This window comes from Colias philodice, chromosome 18 (genome assembly GCF_061535455.1).
Source record: "Colias philodice isolate Cphi_HAF_F1 chromosome 18, ilColPhil1 Martin Lab GWU primary, whole genome shotgun sequence".
NCBI classification, from domain to species: Eukaryota; Metazoa; Arthropoda; class Insecta; order Lepidoptera; family Pieridae; genus Colias; species Colias philodice.
In genome coordinates, this window is record NC_143103.1 from 10583784 (window position 1) to 10600896 (window position 17113).

General features: G+C 34.8%; 3 protein-coding genes across 5 annotated transcripts in view; all 3 read right to left on the reverse strand.

Moving 5' to 3' along the window:
• Positions 1-1773: 1773 nt before the first annotated feature.
• Positions 1774-8108, reverse strand: LOC149480756 (uncharacterized). Of its 3 annotated transcripts, none has more exons than XM_089706929.1 (5): positions 7890-8108; positions 7575-7702; positions 7122-7265; positions 6648-6700; positions 1774-3109 (listed from the first exon to the last, which is right to left on the reverse strand). In XM_089706929.1, the coding sequence occupies exons 1-5, from the start codon at positions 7993-7995 to the stop codon at positions 1894-1896; spliced, it is 1647 nt and encodes a 548-aa protein (XP_089563055.1). In that variant the 5' UTR covers positions 7996-8108; the 3' UTR covers positions 1774-1893. The 3 variants fall into 3 exon arrangements, with proteins under 3 accessions (XP_089563055.1, XP_089563057.1, XP_089563056.1); XM_089706931.1 differs by lacking the exon at positions 1774-3109 and adding an exon at positions 3799-5044; XM_089706930.1 differs by lacking the exon at positions 1774-3109 and adding an exon at positions 4910-6129.
• Positions 8109-9063: 955 nt separating this feature from the next.
• Positions 9064-12100, reverse strand: LOC149480757 (uncharacterized). The gene is made up of 3 exons (XM_089706861.1): positions 11137-12100; positions 10604-10764; positions 9064-9177 (listed from the first exon to the last, which is right to left on the reverse strand). Exons 1-3 carry the CDS (start codon positions 12098-12100, stop codon positions 9064-9066), a joined length of 1239 nt encoding a protein of 412 aa, XP_089562987.1.
• A 2060-nt stretch (positions 12101-14160) lies between these two features.
• PKD (serine/threonine-protein kinase D3) overlaps positions 14161-17113 on the reverse strand; it is a 69433-nt gene continuing 66480 nt past the window's right edge. The window contains exons 16-17 of the mRNA XM_089706780.1: positions 16867-17053; positions 14161-16556 (exon numbers count right to left, since the gene is read on the reverse strand). Coding sequence (XP_089562906.1) covers positions 16869-17053 — 185 coding nt within the window. The 3' untranslated portion in view covers positions 14161-16556; positions 16867-16868. The remainder of the gene's footprint in view (positions 16557-16866; positions 17054-17113) is intronic.

Genomic DNA, 17113 nt, shown 5'->3' on the forward strand with positions numbered 1-17113 from the left:
CTGAATTCGATATTTATTAATGAATATAATAAAAGATGAACATTGACTTATTTTAAAAATGTATTGATTCGTTTCAGCCTAAATTGCTAACAGAAACGTATTGTTGTATTATCAAAAAATATTATGTAATATAAAAAAAAATACAAGCTAATTATTATTTTAAGGTTGGCAACAAAATATTAATAAGTAGGACATAAAATGCTTTGTTTGATGTTTTTTAAGCGACTTCATAAAAATGGACGAGGTTATCAATTCGGCCGGCTTTTTTGAAGTGAAAACTTCTTTAGCGGCGTTGGGTATAAAATCTTAAACTCGCGTCAGGACACGTGGCCTGATCGAAAAAGCGTAAGACGGATTTTTTTTTAGCCCTTATATTCCATGCGACGGATACCATTCCAAAATATCAAACATGCTGAACGTTAATAATCTAGTTTTCACTTCTGCCGGCACTCCCGGAGTGCAACCCGTATTTTTTTTTAAACCTGTGTTGTTAGCTGTGGCCTGTGGCTGTGAGCCTCAATAAATAATAAAAAAAAACATAGTTGTTACCTTTATTTTATATAATTTTTAGTTATTTAGTATTACTAAAAATTTATAATTAACTGTAAGTAAATTATGATTATTTGTGATAATGCTCTAGATTAAGAATATTATAGTGAAATTAAATTAATCTCATTGAATTGTTAAATTTATTGATCAAAATTATTATGTACGTTAATATGTAAATAGCGTCCAATTAATAAATTATTTAATTTGAGTTTATCTTTATTAAAAATTATTGTATTATACCTTGTTCATATTCATAAATATTTATATTAACCCGTGACGCGTCCTATGTACAGGCGGTTGCTCATAACTAAAACTGTACTGTAGCGTCCTGCGTAACAACGACTGTTCATAACGCGGCCAATGACTTTGAAGGTCACCTGTAGCTGCTTACAAGTGAATGTTTCCAGTATAAAAAATATTTGTCTATGCCTTATACATTTTTAATTCGAATCGGTACGACTCCGACGCTGGCAATAAAGACTAAAACCACAAAATAAAAAAAAAAGTGAATCATTGATTGAGTTGCGTCATCGGCCATAGTTTGTGACATTTGTCTTGTTCAACGAATATTTGGATTGTGAAAGCCCGTGCCGAGAGGAATAATTAGATGAGTGATAATTGAGACGTATATTACTGGAAATTTTACGTAGAATACGTTTATGATATTGGTTTTAGGGATATTTGAAGAATACTCAGTGAAAAAGTGTCTCAACTTTTCAGTGCGGAAGACGCAAAATGGCGCTTTTTTTCTTGTTTGTGAATAATGGAGATTTGTTATTATTCATAGTGAAATACGTTGTGTTAAATGTGTGAAAATATAAGTGAATGTATTTGGCAATCGTGTAGTGATATGAAAACGTGAATATGATCATTTGATGACTCAGCATTATCATGTAAGTGTTAGTATGTAAGCAATTAAAATTAAAACAAAAGAAAATCAATTTTTTATAATTTTATAGAAAAAATATATCGTCATGATTACATTTTTATGCTATAACTAGTTTCTTCCTCTTTCCAAAAATATATCATACATGGCTTATAATTATAGAACAATAGGGTAAATAAAATTTTCAAACTCGGTAGTCATAAAAAAGCTAGATTTCGTGAACTCCCTTGACACTATCGGGATCGGTGCGCCGGACGCGTCACGGGTTAAGGACATTGTTCTCTTTATTGAACAGTAGGTGAATTTGGGATTGTAAAGGCGAAAATAAAACCACAAAATAATGTAAAAAATATATTTGTTTATCTATACATTACAGTAAGTACTAAATTGACTTTTTCTATTCGCACTACACAGTAGTAACATTAAGGCGGATTAATTTCATACATTATTATTTTTAACTATTCATCGTTCCCTGATTTCAAAACAACGCCGTGTTTTTTCACCATGTGCGCTTTCAAATATCTCATCTGCGCAAACTTCACGTCACACTTCTCGCATTGATAGCTGCCAACTGTGTGCGTACGCGCATGTCTGAGCAGATCGCATCGGATGGTAAAGGCGCGGCCACACACCGCGCACGCATGCGCCTTCACCGCGTCATGCCGCTGCATGTGTCTCGTCAAGTGCGCGATCCAGCGGAACGAACGCTCGCATTTAGTACACTTGTGGACTTTCACACCTTTGTGTGTCTGTTCATGTATGTATCTACTTGCTTTTGACCGAAACCTCTTTTCGCACATACTGCAAGCGAATTTACGTTCCCCAGTGTGTACTGCACCGTGTTGAACCAAGTCGCTTCTCGTTCCAAACTTTTTATCGCACACGTCGCAGCTATAATTCTTAACTCTCCCGTGAAAGTGCTTTTTGTGATAGAAGTAGCTAGATGACGCCGTGTATACTTTGCCGCAGATGGGACATGTTCGTGATTTCCGTTTTGAACTCTCTTGTGCTTGACTTTGAGTGCATTTTCCCTCGTCTTGGTTGTCTATACTGTCCTGCGTGTCTTCTATTGCTTCGAAAACCGAGTCTGGTAGTTGTGCGAATGACTCCACGTCGCTGTGGTCTGAGAACTCATTCTCTGCACAATTGGCTTCACTTGCATCTCTACTCGCGTTGGATGATAACTCTATAATCTCGCTATTAACCGGTACATCAATCATTGTCGAAGTATTTATTGAACTACAATTATTTTCCTCATGATTACTGATTTCTACGTTTATTTCATCGTGTGACTCTGACAGAATATTTTCTACACTTGCGGGTTCAAAATTAAATGTGTTATTCGGTTCACAAGTATTTAGTTCTTCATGATTTTGGATTTCAATGTTGCTTATTCTTAAATTAGACATCAGATTCACATTCGAGGGAATGACGGTATTAGAAAGCAACCTCCAACCGGATTGTTGAAACGTTATCTCAATATCTTCTTTTATGGGATACCCGCGTCCACACGAAAGACATATTTTGAGCAAGTTGTCTTTTGGACATTTTGTGTAATATATTTCGAAATAGGCGAAATTGTCCGCATTACAATAATTACATCTTTTATCTTGCGATTTCACATTCATATCCGTTTCCGTGAATGGCGGCGGTTCCGCTAGCATTTTCTTAAACCTGCAACAAAACCGTACATTATTTACCACTTAGCTAGTTTTCACGTTAAATTTCTTCGGTTTTGTGTGTACGGGCGTGGTTATTGAGTTGACTTCGAAGTCTAAACGTCTTGCCACACTTGCAAGCGTGGGACTTTTCCCCCGTGTGCACTGTAACGTGAGCGTAGAGTTCAGATTTTCGTTTGAATTTGGCCCAGCAAAATAAACATTGGAATGCATGCACGTCCACATGGATTTTTCTATGCATCCTCAAAGCATTGCTGGATTTGGATGCTTTGCCACACAGATCACAAACGTAGTTTCTGCTATCGGAATGGGTTTTTAAGTGTTCTTGAAGGTGGCCATTTCTGGAAAATCTCTTTGAGCAAATGGTGCAGGTGTGCGGTCTGTGGTTATTATGTATGGCTCGTTTGTGGCGCGCCAAGTTACCGCTGTCTTTGAAGCCCAGCCCGCATGTATCGCAGCTGTAACTCTTTTCTTCAAGGTGCGATCTCTCGTGCCTTTTCCAGGAGGAAATCATTACTTCCTTATTGCAAATTTCGCAAATCGTATATTTCTTTCCACTTTTTGTTAACGAGTATAATCTAGTGGTGCTATTCTTGTTTTCCGTCGAACCATTTACTGGACAGACTTCCTTTTTAATCTCCTTTATTGCAAAACTGAAAAATAACAACACTGAGAACAAGGAAATAGGATTATGATAGGAAATACTGGATTATATATAGAAATCATTAATTTACTACAGCTGTTCTGAGTAATTTTAAAAAATGATGGTTAAAAGATAAAATATTGTGAGTAAGGAAATAAAAAAAAGAACAATGAAAGTTATATGGCAATAATAATTATTTTTGGCTAACAGTCTTTGTAAAATATTACAATACACCAATTAACATTAATGTCATTAAACTACATTCAGTAAGGTACTTGTGCGTATACGTGACACGATGCGTCCCTAGTTTCGTGCAAGCGTTTTATGTGATGTCTCAGAGCACGCCGCTGGCGGAACGTGGCGCCGCAAACTGTGCACGAGAAAGGCTTAGCGTTGCTGTGCGTCAGCACGTGACTATTTAACTCGTGTTTCTGGCGGAAACCTTTCCCGCAGTTGGCACACACGTGCGGCCGCTCGCCCGTGTGCTTCAGCTTGTGCTTCGTGAGCCCGGCCCGCAACCGGAAATGGGCTCCGCATTCAGTGCAATTGAATGGAAACAGATCGGTGTGAGTCTTCAGATGGACGTGCAGCGAACCGCTCTGCGTGAACCGTTTCCCACATTGCGAACAAACGTAAGGCCGCTCGCCGGTGTGTATCCTCATATGCTGCCGTAAGTTCTGCGAGTTCACAAACGTTTTGGCGCAAATCGCGCACACGTAACTTTTAACTTTCTCGTGCGTCTCTTTCAAGTGCCTCTGTAGACCGTTCGGCGCTCGGAAGGTCTTGCCGCACACGTGACACACGCAGGGCCGCTCCCCGGTGTGAATCTTTTTGTGAAACAGATACGTGTGAGATGAGCTCAGATTTTTCCCACATATTTTGCACGTGTAAAAAACTTTTCCGTTAACTTTCGTTTGCACTTCATTCAGTTCCAATCTCGTCTCATCGTCCATTCTGTCCCTTCGCATGTTGCACAGCGTGAGATCGTCATACGAATCCACGTCAAAACCGTCCGCCGTCTCTTCTTCTGAGCTCGACTCAGTGAAATCTGGATAGTTACATTCTTTTTTGTGCTCTTCTACGAAATGGTTTCGAAAATTGACTAGAGCGTTGTAAAATCTGTCATACGCCGCACTCATCTTTCTAGTGGCAATGTTGGAAAGAGGTTCCTTGTCAGAATCGTTGTCTGCAGATGTATCCGAGCCGTTCATTATTTCGTTACTAAATTCGGTTTCATATTTTAGGTTATCGTCTCCATTTATGTGATACTCTGTATTGTCTATCCATCTGCAACAAAAAAAGTCCGGGTTATTCAAGTTTTGGTCCTGTGCGTGGATACGTGGTATTTCAAGTGCGCGATCTTTCTGAACTTTCTCGAGCAGATTTTGCATTCGAATTTTCTTATATCTAGATGTATTTGAATATGGGCTCTTAGCGTGTTCTTAGCCCGGTACGCCTTCCCGCAATATTCGCACTCGTAGGGCGTGTCGCCGGTGTGCAGGCGCGCGTGCACGTCGCGGTCCACGCGGGTCGGGAACCCTTCCCCGCAGGTCGAGCACACGTGTTTCAGTTTCCCTTCGTGAACGACTTCCATATGCTGCACTAAAGCACCTTTAGAACGATACGACTTGAGGCATTTCGCGCACTCAAACTTCTGATCTTGGTGCAATTTCATATGGCTGTGCATGTTGTATTTATTAGAGAATGTTTTGTTACATTCCGGGCACACGGCCGGGAAGTTCTTTTGATTTTTCGGTCCAAACTTCGTTTTCTTTTTGTTCTTCTTTTCTAGCTCACATTTCCTGTGTTCATTATCAATGTGCTCCTTCAAATTCCCCTTATTCGTCGCAGAATAGCCGCAAGCTTTGCACAAGTGAGCATTCACCTTTTTGACAGTATGTTTATCACTTACATGGAACTCGAAAAAGTGAAGATCGTCATAGATGTTGCCGCAACACAGCAGCCCCCCGTCCGGCGGGATCACGAGATGCTGGTTGAGATGGTGAATCAGTCTCCTGGTGGACGTGAATGCGCAGTCACAGTAGAAACAGACAACATCGCGAGAGTATATCTTCTTGTTTTCTTTAGGCTTGTCTGCGCTAATCTCGTCGAATTCATCGTCGCTCTCGAGTGCTTCTTCGAATGTCGTATGATTTTCAATAAATGCAGCTATAGTTTCCCGATTGTGAAGTTCAGAAGCGTGTTTTGTTTTCAAGTGTTCACTTAAACATTGTACATTCTTGGAAACAGGTTTGTCGGCACACTTTTGGCACACATATTCCCAATCGTTATCTATGTCTATGTCGTTATTATTGAAATAATCCGTCAGTACATTATCTACCATTGTTAGAAACAGGACGGATCTTTTACATCTGAAAACGCGTGTACTGCTTAGTTCACAAAAAAACATGTATCCCTAATATTTCAGAACAATATTCGATCTGAATATAGCAACTTAATTGTAAAGCTGTACAGGAATTCCTTAGCACATGTGGAAAATAAAGAGATACCACAATACTAAATTTTAAATGCAGATAGAAAATGGTAAAATGAAAGAAGAGAAGAAGAAATAAGATTTGCGTTAGAAAATGGGTGAAATACTATCTGAGAGCATGTTTTATGCAAGCAACTTTTGAGTGAAGTTATAACATGTTACTACATAATAATAATTAGCATTGGCAAGTTACTCCACCCAGGTGAAAGACACCTGTTAAGCTAGAAAGATCGAAAATTAATTCTCAAAGAAATAATTTGGTTTTGTAAGTGGAAATTGAGGAATCATTTATTCTCCATAAAACTTACTCTCAGACATACTTTATACAATGCATGAAAATAAATTATAACAGAAGAAAACATTGACTACTTTTGAAACATTGTAACTTATACTCACTTCAGGCTATCTTCATCCAAATGATTAACAGCACCTTTGCTTGTTGATGAGATCTGTAATAATTTAACTTATATTTTTAAAAATATCAATAATTCTGTATTCTAGTGTGAATTAAAAGCCCATGTCATGTATACATAAATAAAGGTAATGTATAATGTATTATATTATATACTAGCTTTCCACCCGCAGTTTCGCCCGCGCAGTCAAAGAAAAACCCGTATAGTTCCTGTTCCCATGGGATTTCCGGGATTAAACCTGTCCTATTTCCCGGGATAAAAAGTAGCCTATGTCCTTACTCGGGTATCAAAATATCTCTATACTTACCAAATTTCAGTAGTTATGGCGTGATTGAGTAACAGACAGACAGAGTTACTTTCGCATTTATAATATTAAAAATATAATAATATATATAGTATGGATTAAAAATAAAATAAGAATGACTCAAGCAGGTATTTTTAAAATATTAAATCTCACCGCATTTCCCTGTGCAGCGAGTGCTAATCGTTTCCTAAAGGAGGCGTCGGCCTGCGTGCAGCACTCCACTAGCTCCTCCCACGCCAGCAATGCATTGGAACACTGGTAGCATATCACTTCTGGCAACCCATCTCCTTGTGACACCTAGATTGTTTTTTTTCATTATTTATAAATACTTTATGTAACAGTTTGATGAACAATACATTTTTTTAATTGTAAATAGTATATGACAATAATTTCTACTTATAATATTAATAAAATATATTTAACAATTTAGATAGAACTTAGAAAAAACTAAACTTTTGGATTAAGCATACCATATGGTTGGTAATGTAGTAATGCAAAGTACCTATAGCGTGTGAGAAGTATTTTTCTATTTTGTTTATTAATATTCATTATATAATTCTATTATATTTAAAGTCGTCCTATACAATGATAAAATACTAAACATACTTTTATGGGTAAGTATTTGTTAATTTTTTCCACAAGTTTTTGGTCAGCTCCTTCATTTCGAAACAGGTTCATGATGTTACGTGTCTTCAGAGCGCATATTCGGCACATAAAACTAAAATCTTCCGGTACTGGAATCAACATATTAATAAAACATATGAAAATAAGTATAAAAATCTTTTAAAATTGAAGCTATCTTCAATTGTAACAAACTATTGTCATAAACTTAACAGTATTAGATAGTAAGGTAATAAAATTAAGTCATGAATAATGAAATTCCTAAAAACATGTCGCAGATATTTTATTATTTATTCATACCGCTAGAAACAGCTTGCTGACAATTTTCATCTAATCTCTCGATCAGTACATTACTGGGACCTGGAGCATCTATAATAATAATCTCATTGTTTACTTCGTTATCCATATTTATATAGATCTAATATTCTAGTATAATTGATTGATATATAAATTTTTTGTTAAAATACAAATATACGAATATTGATTATTGATCCAAATTCCAAAACAATGCTGATTGCATTGAGATTTGAGACAGCACGGAGACAGCAGACATAAATGTCAAATTTGACATCTTTGTTTTGTTTATTACGATCTTGACTTTAGATACCAGTCTTTTGAACATATAATTTATTCGGTACAATTTTGAAAAATACAACACGTTTTAAATACATATAAGAAAGCCAATTCAATAGATATTTTAATATGTAACAACAATGAAGATTCCAAATTCCTATGATATAGATGTACCTAGTTGATTGATCTTTGTAGTTCTTGAGTTTATGAGTAATATCCGAGCAACCTCGATGTCTCACCTACATAACGGCTTGTCTACCAAACGCGTCAAAGCCCAAAATCTGTGCCCAAAATCCTTCTAACAGGAAAAAAAAAATTACACTTTTAACTTTGTATTTAAAATTCATGCTATACAGGGTGTAATCGTTAAGTGTGCACAGGCGATTATTCCGTAACTAGGTATTGCAGATATCAAAAAACTTTATACTGATATCGACACTGATATTGCCTTTACCTAATGAGTAAAATGACTACAATAACTTTTTAAAAATAAAAAGGGAAATATCCAAAAAATTTACACCAAACACTCCTATAGGTACTAATATTATAAATCTGAAGAGTTTATTAGTTTGAACGCGCTAATCTCAATAACTGCTGGTCCGATTTGAAAAATTCTTTTAGTGTTTGTTAGCCCATTTATCGACGAAGGCTATACCTATATTTTCATCACGCTAAGACCTACAGAAGCGGAGCCACGCGGGTGAATACGCGGAGCGAAGCTTGTTATTTATACAACAAGTGAATATCGCAGCCAACTTGTTAATAAAAGAAGTCGTTTCACTAATAGCCTAGGCTCTATTAAAAGTCTGATTTAACCAGTTCATAGTTACAAAGATATATTTTAGGGATAAAATAAAACAGAAATGCCTTCAATCAGAATATTTTATTTTATTTCACTTATTTAATTATGATTATGATTCCTGTTTCGTCTGAATGCAGCAGCTGCGCGCCCCACGGCCGAGACCATCGCCGGAGTTACCATCATCGTCTTTTGCTTGTATGTGTGAATGAGTTGCTGAAAATTAAAAAAAAAAAACATTAAGAATTTACAAAATAATTATAGTTTTTTGTTGTTCCCGGTAAATAAGATACTTTACAAAATAGATACCTCATACATAACATTGTGTTAATGGTTATAGCTATACATATTATAATGATATGAAAACACTACAATAAAACAAAGTCCTCCGCCCCGTCGGCCGTCTGTCTGTCTATTCACGATAAACTCAAAAATAACTGCTCATTTTTTTCATTCTGTTTTCACCAATGGATAGCGGGGTTCTTGAGGTTTTTTTTTTTTTTTTGTGTGGTGTCTCTCAATGTTAGCCAGAAGGGCTTCTACATTTTAACGCGGACGCGGGGGTGAACTGAAGGTTCACCCTGGTAGCGACATGCACAAGGGCGTCCCCCCTTGACGGGGACCACGAACCTCGGCTTGAGCTGTCGCTTGAGTGGAGGAGGCCAGAAGGGCCCTAATCGGACGGGGTTCTTGAGGTTGCTTTCAATAGCTATATAATTCATTAAGTTTTTAGTTTTAAAGAACAAAAGCGGAAAACTAGTTTATAATATTTTTTACTTGTTAATTACAGGATTCTATACTTAGATCATTAAGTAATGGATGGAGTACGCTGGCAAATGTTCTAACTAAACTTTCTGCTGATTTTGGTGCGGGGAGGGCAACTCACACTATTGAAACACAATCACACATTCACAAAAAAAATTTGTGTCACGAAAGTCGTAAAAATTTACGACCTTTTAAGCGACGAGTTTTTAAATTCAACTCTATCCGTAAGTTCATAAAGATTAAATTTGTATTTCATTCCAAGTTGTCTCGTGGGGAGTGTGGTTCAATACCGCGTTCTAAATTCAACTTTATAACTTAGATCATAAAGATTAAATTTGTATTTCTTTAAAAGATAGTCTCGTAAGGAATGCGGTTCATTATCGCGTTTTAAATTCAACTTTCTCTCTTAGTAGATAAAGATTAAATTTGTATATTTTCTTTCCATGATAGTCTCGTCTCTTTCTCTCTCGAAACATGACTCGATTATTTGTCTTGATCATATCGCTAAACGATACATCGACGATTATTAGAAATTGCATTTAATTAGAAATGTACGTTAATAAATAAAAAAATATACACAAATTAAAGGTTATTCCATCTTTTTTAATATTCGACATGTTTGAATTGCTTCTGCAAGACTTGACAGTGCAAAACGGCATTTTTAGCGGAGCACTCGCAGACGTCCTTTCGATGTTTTACGAATACGCAGAGTGTTTGTAATCGATTACGCAAGTAGTTTTTATGAAAGCATAAGATTTTTCGATTCGAATAATCTTATACCTCAGCAAAAGGGGAAACGCCTGCGAGTGTTATCCATTACTTAATGATCTAAGATTCTATATTACAAGTTAAAAGTATTTATAGCACTATTACTTACCAAAACCAATTTAATAAGAAATACAGCGAATGTGAGAAAGGATATGGTCATGAGCGCGCTTTCAGACGACGGGATCTCGACGTGTCCGTGCTCGTGCGCGGACCGCGCGCTGCGCCGCCGGTCTTCCTCGTCGTCCGGCCACACGCGGTCTATGTGATATTCTGAATAAAATGTTATGTTGAATTGGTTGTTTTATTTATCTCTTTGGTGCCTTACAATAAAACCTTAAAGAGAATGTGCGGTTACTCGCGTATTGGGGTATCTACAAGCATTTGTATCTATCATTGTGTAGTAACAGTAAGCGATTCCATGAGCCATGAGCGTACAAATCCGATATTACTAGGAAAAATTTGATATACCTACTTTATGTATTTCGCTCATCCATTTAAAAATGGGAAATAAAAGGAACTGTTTCGATGGTTCCGCTAGTTCGACATATTTATTAACTTATTTCTATTTGTTTGTGAGCATTAGATTAAACGTTACCTCGTGATTTATATTGTAGCATTTACATTGATATGGTAAATACAAACCTATACTGTTTAAAATTGAATCCTTCAAATCTTCAAGGTATTTTAGTTTTCCTTTTATGGTTCTGCGACTATGTTTCGATATTGTTTCAGCAACCACCTTGATCGTTCTCCACAGTCCTTCCATTTTATTTTCCTGGCTCACGGGTTGTTCATTAGTTGGTTTTCTATCAATATTGTCTTCCGAATTTGTAGGTTTCTTTATCTCATCAGTTTTATTTTGCAACTTATTAATTGATTCTTGTCCAGTGTTCATATTTGAATCATAGTTAGATTTTATAATATTTTCTCGTTTTGGGAGAATTATTGGCGTCGAATATGAAGTCGTTATTTCCAGATCTACGTTGTTTCTAGGAGGATTTTTCTTTATTTGATCCACGTATATTCTACGAATCCCTTGTTTTATTCTAGACGTTGTTGGCTCCGATATTTTTTGGGAAACTTTTACAGTAGTTGGAATATCAATGAAATAATTTGGCGTATCAGTAGTAAGTTCATTTCGATAGTTTTCATTGATTTTATTCAGAGTTTCTTTATAAATCTTACTGCCAAAAATCGTTGAATTTTTAAATTTAGTTCTGTCTCTTATTCTTGTCGTTTGAGAATGTGTTTCTTCTTCAAACACATTTGGCTTCAGCGTAGTTTCAGGAACTTTAGAAAGAAATCGATAATTGTATGGTTCTGGTGCCTGAGTTTCTATAATATCCTTATAAGGTCTTATGGATGTTGTTTTCACACTAGCATATGGTACTCTTCTTACATTAGCGACATTTTCTACTCTATCTATAGTACCCTTACCCCACTTTGGAATTATTGTTTCATTTTTGTATTTGATGGCTGCTTCATTTACACGATTTGTACTAGGCTTGTGTTTTGATCGCGAAGGCTCATTTCTATGATAAGTTTGCGATATTTCCACCCACTCACAAGAAGTTGCAGTAAGGAAAAGAAAGATGATAAAAAACATGATTATGTACGAAAGGCGTGTCGCGTTGTGAACTGTGCCGTGATGGATTGCATCTTGATGTGTAACACTAGGGCTTTATCGACGAGTTTAATATTTTTGTGTTATTTTTATGTAGGTGTACCTACCTAATAAATCTCGTATTTTCTTAAGAAATATTGTTTTTGTTTTACCTATTTCTGATACGTAACTGGTTACTGATTTCGATTTATTTAAATGGTATCACAGCAAAATAAAGAAAAATAATTGGTTACCTATGTCCTATATTTGTATCACAAAACAAAGATTGAAATATGCAAACTTAAAAGTTAGGACTTTTGCTTGTTCTATAGGAATGCTACTCGTTTTTTCCTATACAAATAGATGATTAAATCTGCATGGGGATAGATCCTTGGTAACCTGGCTATAAGGTTGTAAAATAATTTATATCGTTAATGAATAGTACTAACTACTACAAAACAGATACATTGATGTATGTAGACTAAATAAACAAGATTTTGGAAATGCACAGCCCTAATTGTGTTGGGTGCTCACACTAATGACACAAGAGGACAGGAGCCGACGCGTGAAGTTCACTAACTCGTGAAAATATTAACTGTTTGTAAAATCTCATGTGATTGTCTAAGAATGGGGGTTATTAATGACCCAGTTTTCTGTCCCATTAATTTGGGATTATATACTTAGATGATAGCTGAGCAAAATAATACAAATATCTAGTAGGTATCTAATTTATTATATATATCTAATATCTAATGAGCAGTTTCGATAATTTTCATTTCATGTAGTACAAGTGGATTGTTTTTCATAGAGTTAACAGAATTTTTAGGTAAGTTTTGTTTTTAGAGTGAAGTGGGTAAAGTGGTTTTGGTAAAAAATAAAAAGACAAAAATACAATTTAAACGGCTTTTATTATTTAAATTAGTAATATTAACATGTTGTATATAATAATTTCATTTACAAAATAATTCTAAGAAATTTGTTAACAGACCTGCGTTACACTTACAGTGCCTTTTAAAACATTAAATTAAAGATGCTTAAAAAAAATCGTGTTTATCGTTTGAAAAATTGAACGTATACATTTAGTTTTACTTATAATTTATGTATATGAAATACAATTATTACAATATAATATAACAAACATATTATTTGTGCAAAATGTGCCTATAAAAATAAATCACTTGGACATCACTATGACATATTATATTACATTCATTTTTTGCATTTTAAACTAAATGTGTTACATATATGTATATTTATAAAATTATTAAAAATCCCGTACGTATAATATAGAACCCTTAAAACAATACAAAATAACCACATCGGCAGCTGCAGGTCAAAAATAAAATCTAATCTTAACAAAAAATAGTAAAAACATCGGTTGTTATAAAAAATATTTGTAAAAATCGTAAAAAAATAATACTAAAAAAATTTAAATTAAAGCTCGCTAAGTTACAAATGAAATAAAGCCTTAACCGTTACAGGAATGGACTTTACAACCGCGATATTGAATATCAAACAAATATTAACGAAAAATAAATGTTTAACAACTTAAAAACTTATTACTAAAGTTTAAGTTAAAAGCATTGCGGTAAAAAGTGAGAGATCACAGAGTATGGAAGCTTGGCTGAAGTAAACAAAATCACAGTTTTTTTGTGATGTTGTGTCATGTTTTCTATATGAACCTATTTAATATTAATTATACTAGCCGCGCGCCTTGGTTTGGCTCTAAAAATTCTTCGATATTTTTGAAGTGAAACTTCTTTAGGCGCGTTGAGAGTAAAATTTCAAGATCGCGTCATGGGAATGCCGTCACGTCATGGAGTAAGGCGACGATTTTGGTATCTTTGAATCTTGCCAAAGAAGTTTCACTTCTGCCACGTGTGCGCGGCATACACGCTCTTTTTTTATTTTATACAATCCTTGTCCTGGCAAAAACATGAAATTTATAATAATTATCCTATTTGATGCATGTAAGTAATTATGCGTGTACATACATAATATATTTCGTCGATTTAGTAACCGTTAGTAAACCGTTCTTTTTAGTCATATTTATTATTGTTTAAAAAAAAAGTATATAAAAATATTACAACCGTTCAATAAATGCTGAAGTTTGTAAAAATGCATCATTATTTAATTAAATACAGTTTTAGTTGGCACGAAAAATGGAAAATATTGGCAATTATAATTTTATAAGGCTGACAATTGGCATGTTTTAGGAAAAACAATTCTTATTCAAGTTATATTTTGGTGTAACCAAATTTTAAGGTAATTTTGAAGCAGTCATAATAAATATCTATTTCAAAGTATTTTATGAAAATTAAAATATTAATGTGTTATGAACCTTTTTTATAAATTACCTTAGAATTTGTCCACATACACAATAAGTTGAATTGTAACATTTTCTTGTTTTTCACGTAATATTTAACATATATTACTAATTATAAACATTAATAAATCTCACAAAAGATACGCTACACTTAGTCTACTATATTCTAATTAGGCCGTCGACATGCAGACCTGCATTATTTGATATTTTATTCGTAAATTATTTAGAAGAGAAGATTTTTTTTTAATATAGAGTGTATTGATAATAAAATAATGTTATAGATAGGATTTATTTCGGAACATTAAGAAGAAACAGGCTATAATTATACTTTATTACGTAGTTGAAAGTAGTCCTTGAAAAAAAATCCATATTAAGTAAATATAATATAAAATGTTATATTTTAATACTAAATGAAGCTAGAACATTTGAAACTTTACTGGTAATGGTCCTCTTTTATACACATGTAATATGTTATGTTTTAGTGAAAGAAAAATTAAAAAAAAATGTGTGCGTGTACTAGTGTACACACGTAAGAAGTGAAACTTCTTTATGACCTTATTTTTCAAAAAATAATTTACTATATGCAACTTTACAGAAATACGTCGAATCACGCGTGGTAGGGATAAGAAAAAGATGGCGCGTAACGGAAAAATGTCACGCGTAACGAAAAAATGTTACACTAAATTTTTTTCCAACCCCGATAAAGAAGTTTCACTTCAATTATCCTCAAAATAGTACTAATATTAAAACCGCATCATAACTATAATTTTTTATTAAAAATGTCGAAGTAACATAAGTATAGGAAGATCAAAATTTGCGTCTTCTAATTGGAAGCATAATTTTCTACATCTAACATTAAACTCAATATCTCGCAATATTCATAATTATTCGTCCAATATTTTTTATTTATTTCCAAATACACTAAGAAATAATAACTTTCTGAAATCGAACCAAAGTACAATCCATCTTATTAATTATATGTGCCATCTTTATTATGCTTACTTTAAATTCACCATTATTTCAATTAATTTCCGACATTATACTTCAAAGTCTATAGACATAGGCCATAATACAACAATAATTAATTTATATTTTGTACTAATATTACTTAAAACTATTCACGTTAGAATAACATTACAAATCTTGGGCTACACTCAAAGATATTTTATGAACAAAAAATAATTATATTATTATTAGTACATATTTAAGTTATTTAGAATAGATTTTCACTTCCCTGAGTACGTCCTAAATTAAATAAAACAATATTATGTATATGAATATGCCTGCCCATAGTTTAATTAGGTGCCTTGTTATTATATAGCTGTCTATGCGACTACTACTTTAAAAACTCTACTGCTTTTTGTTCTGTCACTCTCTTACCTATTCTTTAGCTGCTCTTTATAAACCTATTACCACATTAAACATTGTCAAAAAGACAAATAATTTTGTCCAATACACACAACTTTGTCCAATATATGGACATACAACTTTTGCCAGCACTGACCAATGTCACACACGGACACAGAACTTTGTCCAACACACAGACACAATTTTCAGTTATTTTTTTTAAACATGCAACACTAATCGGAGTACTAAAGTTAAACTTAGACTTTAGTAACAGTTTAACTTTAGCACAGAGGATTAAAATCGTTCTTGTCTATGAAACATTGTTTGTAATAAGATTTTGTAAGAGAAGTTTTAATACATTGTATGTTGTGTCTCCACAGCGATGAATTTAATTTAATCGCTCGAAAGTTTATTCGCAGTGTAAAATTCGTACTACGTACAATTTTGATAAAAACCGTAATTTAATACGCGTTGATAAAAACCGCAAAATTAATATCGCCGTGATACAGCCTAAGACAAAGTCTTTTCGTATCGATCATTACTTCGTTTTATGTTTATTCGGAATTTGTACACGGTTCTCTTGACAGTATACTAGTTCGGTTTGAACTAAGTCTGTGTGCAGTAACAAGTCAGTGTCGCACGCACGGTGTGTCGCTGGGGTAGGGGGTGTAGAGGGTGGTGTGTGTGTGTGTGTGTGTGTATCAGCGCACACGCACACGCACCCGCAGCCGGCGCCACGTGGCCCGCACGCAGCCCACCGCCGGCCGCTCCGCACTTAGCAACTCCCTGGGAAGAAGAAACATTACACTTTTTACTTAGTTACATAATAATTTATTTATTTATATTTTAGGAGAATCTACAGCTGTATTCTTAAAAATAGTCACATACTATAATAATCACAATAAGCCATTTACAGATTCTCACGGCTAGGTGTGTGTACATAATAAAAAAACAGTGTTCAGAAATGAACGTTCTTTGGCAAGATTCAAAGATACCAAAATCATCGCCATCCATGACGTGACAGTATTGCCATGACGCGATTTTGAAATTTTACTCTCAACTAAAGAAGTTTCACTTCTGACACGTGTATACTCACGGTCAGCGCTCAGCGTAGCGCGCATCATCACTGGGGTGCGTGAGGTATCGCTGACCAACCCTCCGCTCGAGGGCTCGCAGGTCACTGAAGGCTTCCTTGCTCTGCAGCCAAGCGTGTGCCGCACACTTGTCCACCGAGAGACGCTTGCGCTGCTTCACTTGCAGCAGGTTGTTGATCAGGTCGATCGCTAAGGACGACAATAACTTATTAGCCTCACTTGCACTTTAAAACTAACAAATTTTACTAG

Coding starts and splice junctions, on each gene's coding strand:
- LOC149480756 (XM_089706929.1), bottom strand. CDS start 7,995: ATGGATAACGAAGTAAACAATGAGATTATTATTATAGATGCTCCAGGT. Junction 6,701..7,121: donor TCGCTGCACAGGGAAATGCG/GTGAGATTTAAT, acceptor AAATTATTACAG/ATCTCATCAACAAGCAAAGG. Junction 3,110..6,647: donor TTGGATGAAGATAGCCTGAA/GTGAGTATAAGT, acceptor GTTTTGTTGCAG/GTTTAAGAAAATGCTAGCGG.
- LOC149480757 (XM_089706861.1), bottom strand. CDS start 12,100: ATGTTTTTTATCATCTTTCTTTTCCTTACTGCAACTTCTTGTGAGTGG. Junction 10,765..11,136: donor TTCAATTTTAAACAGTATAG/GTTTGTATTTAC, acceptor CATTTTATTCAG/AATATCACATAGACCGCGTG. Junction 9,178..10,603: donor TTCTTATTAAATTGGTTTTG/GTAAGTAATAGT, acceptor TTTAATTTTCAG/CAACTCATTCACACATACAA.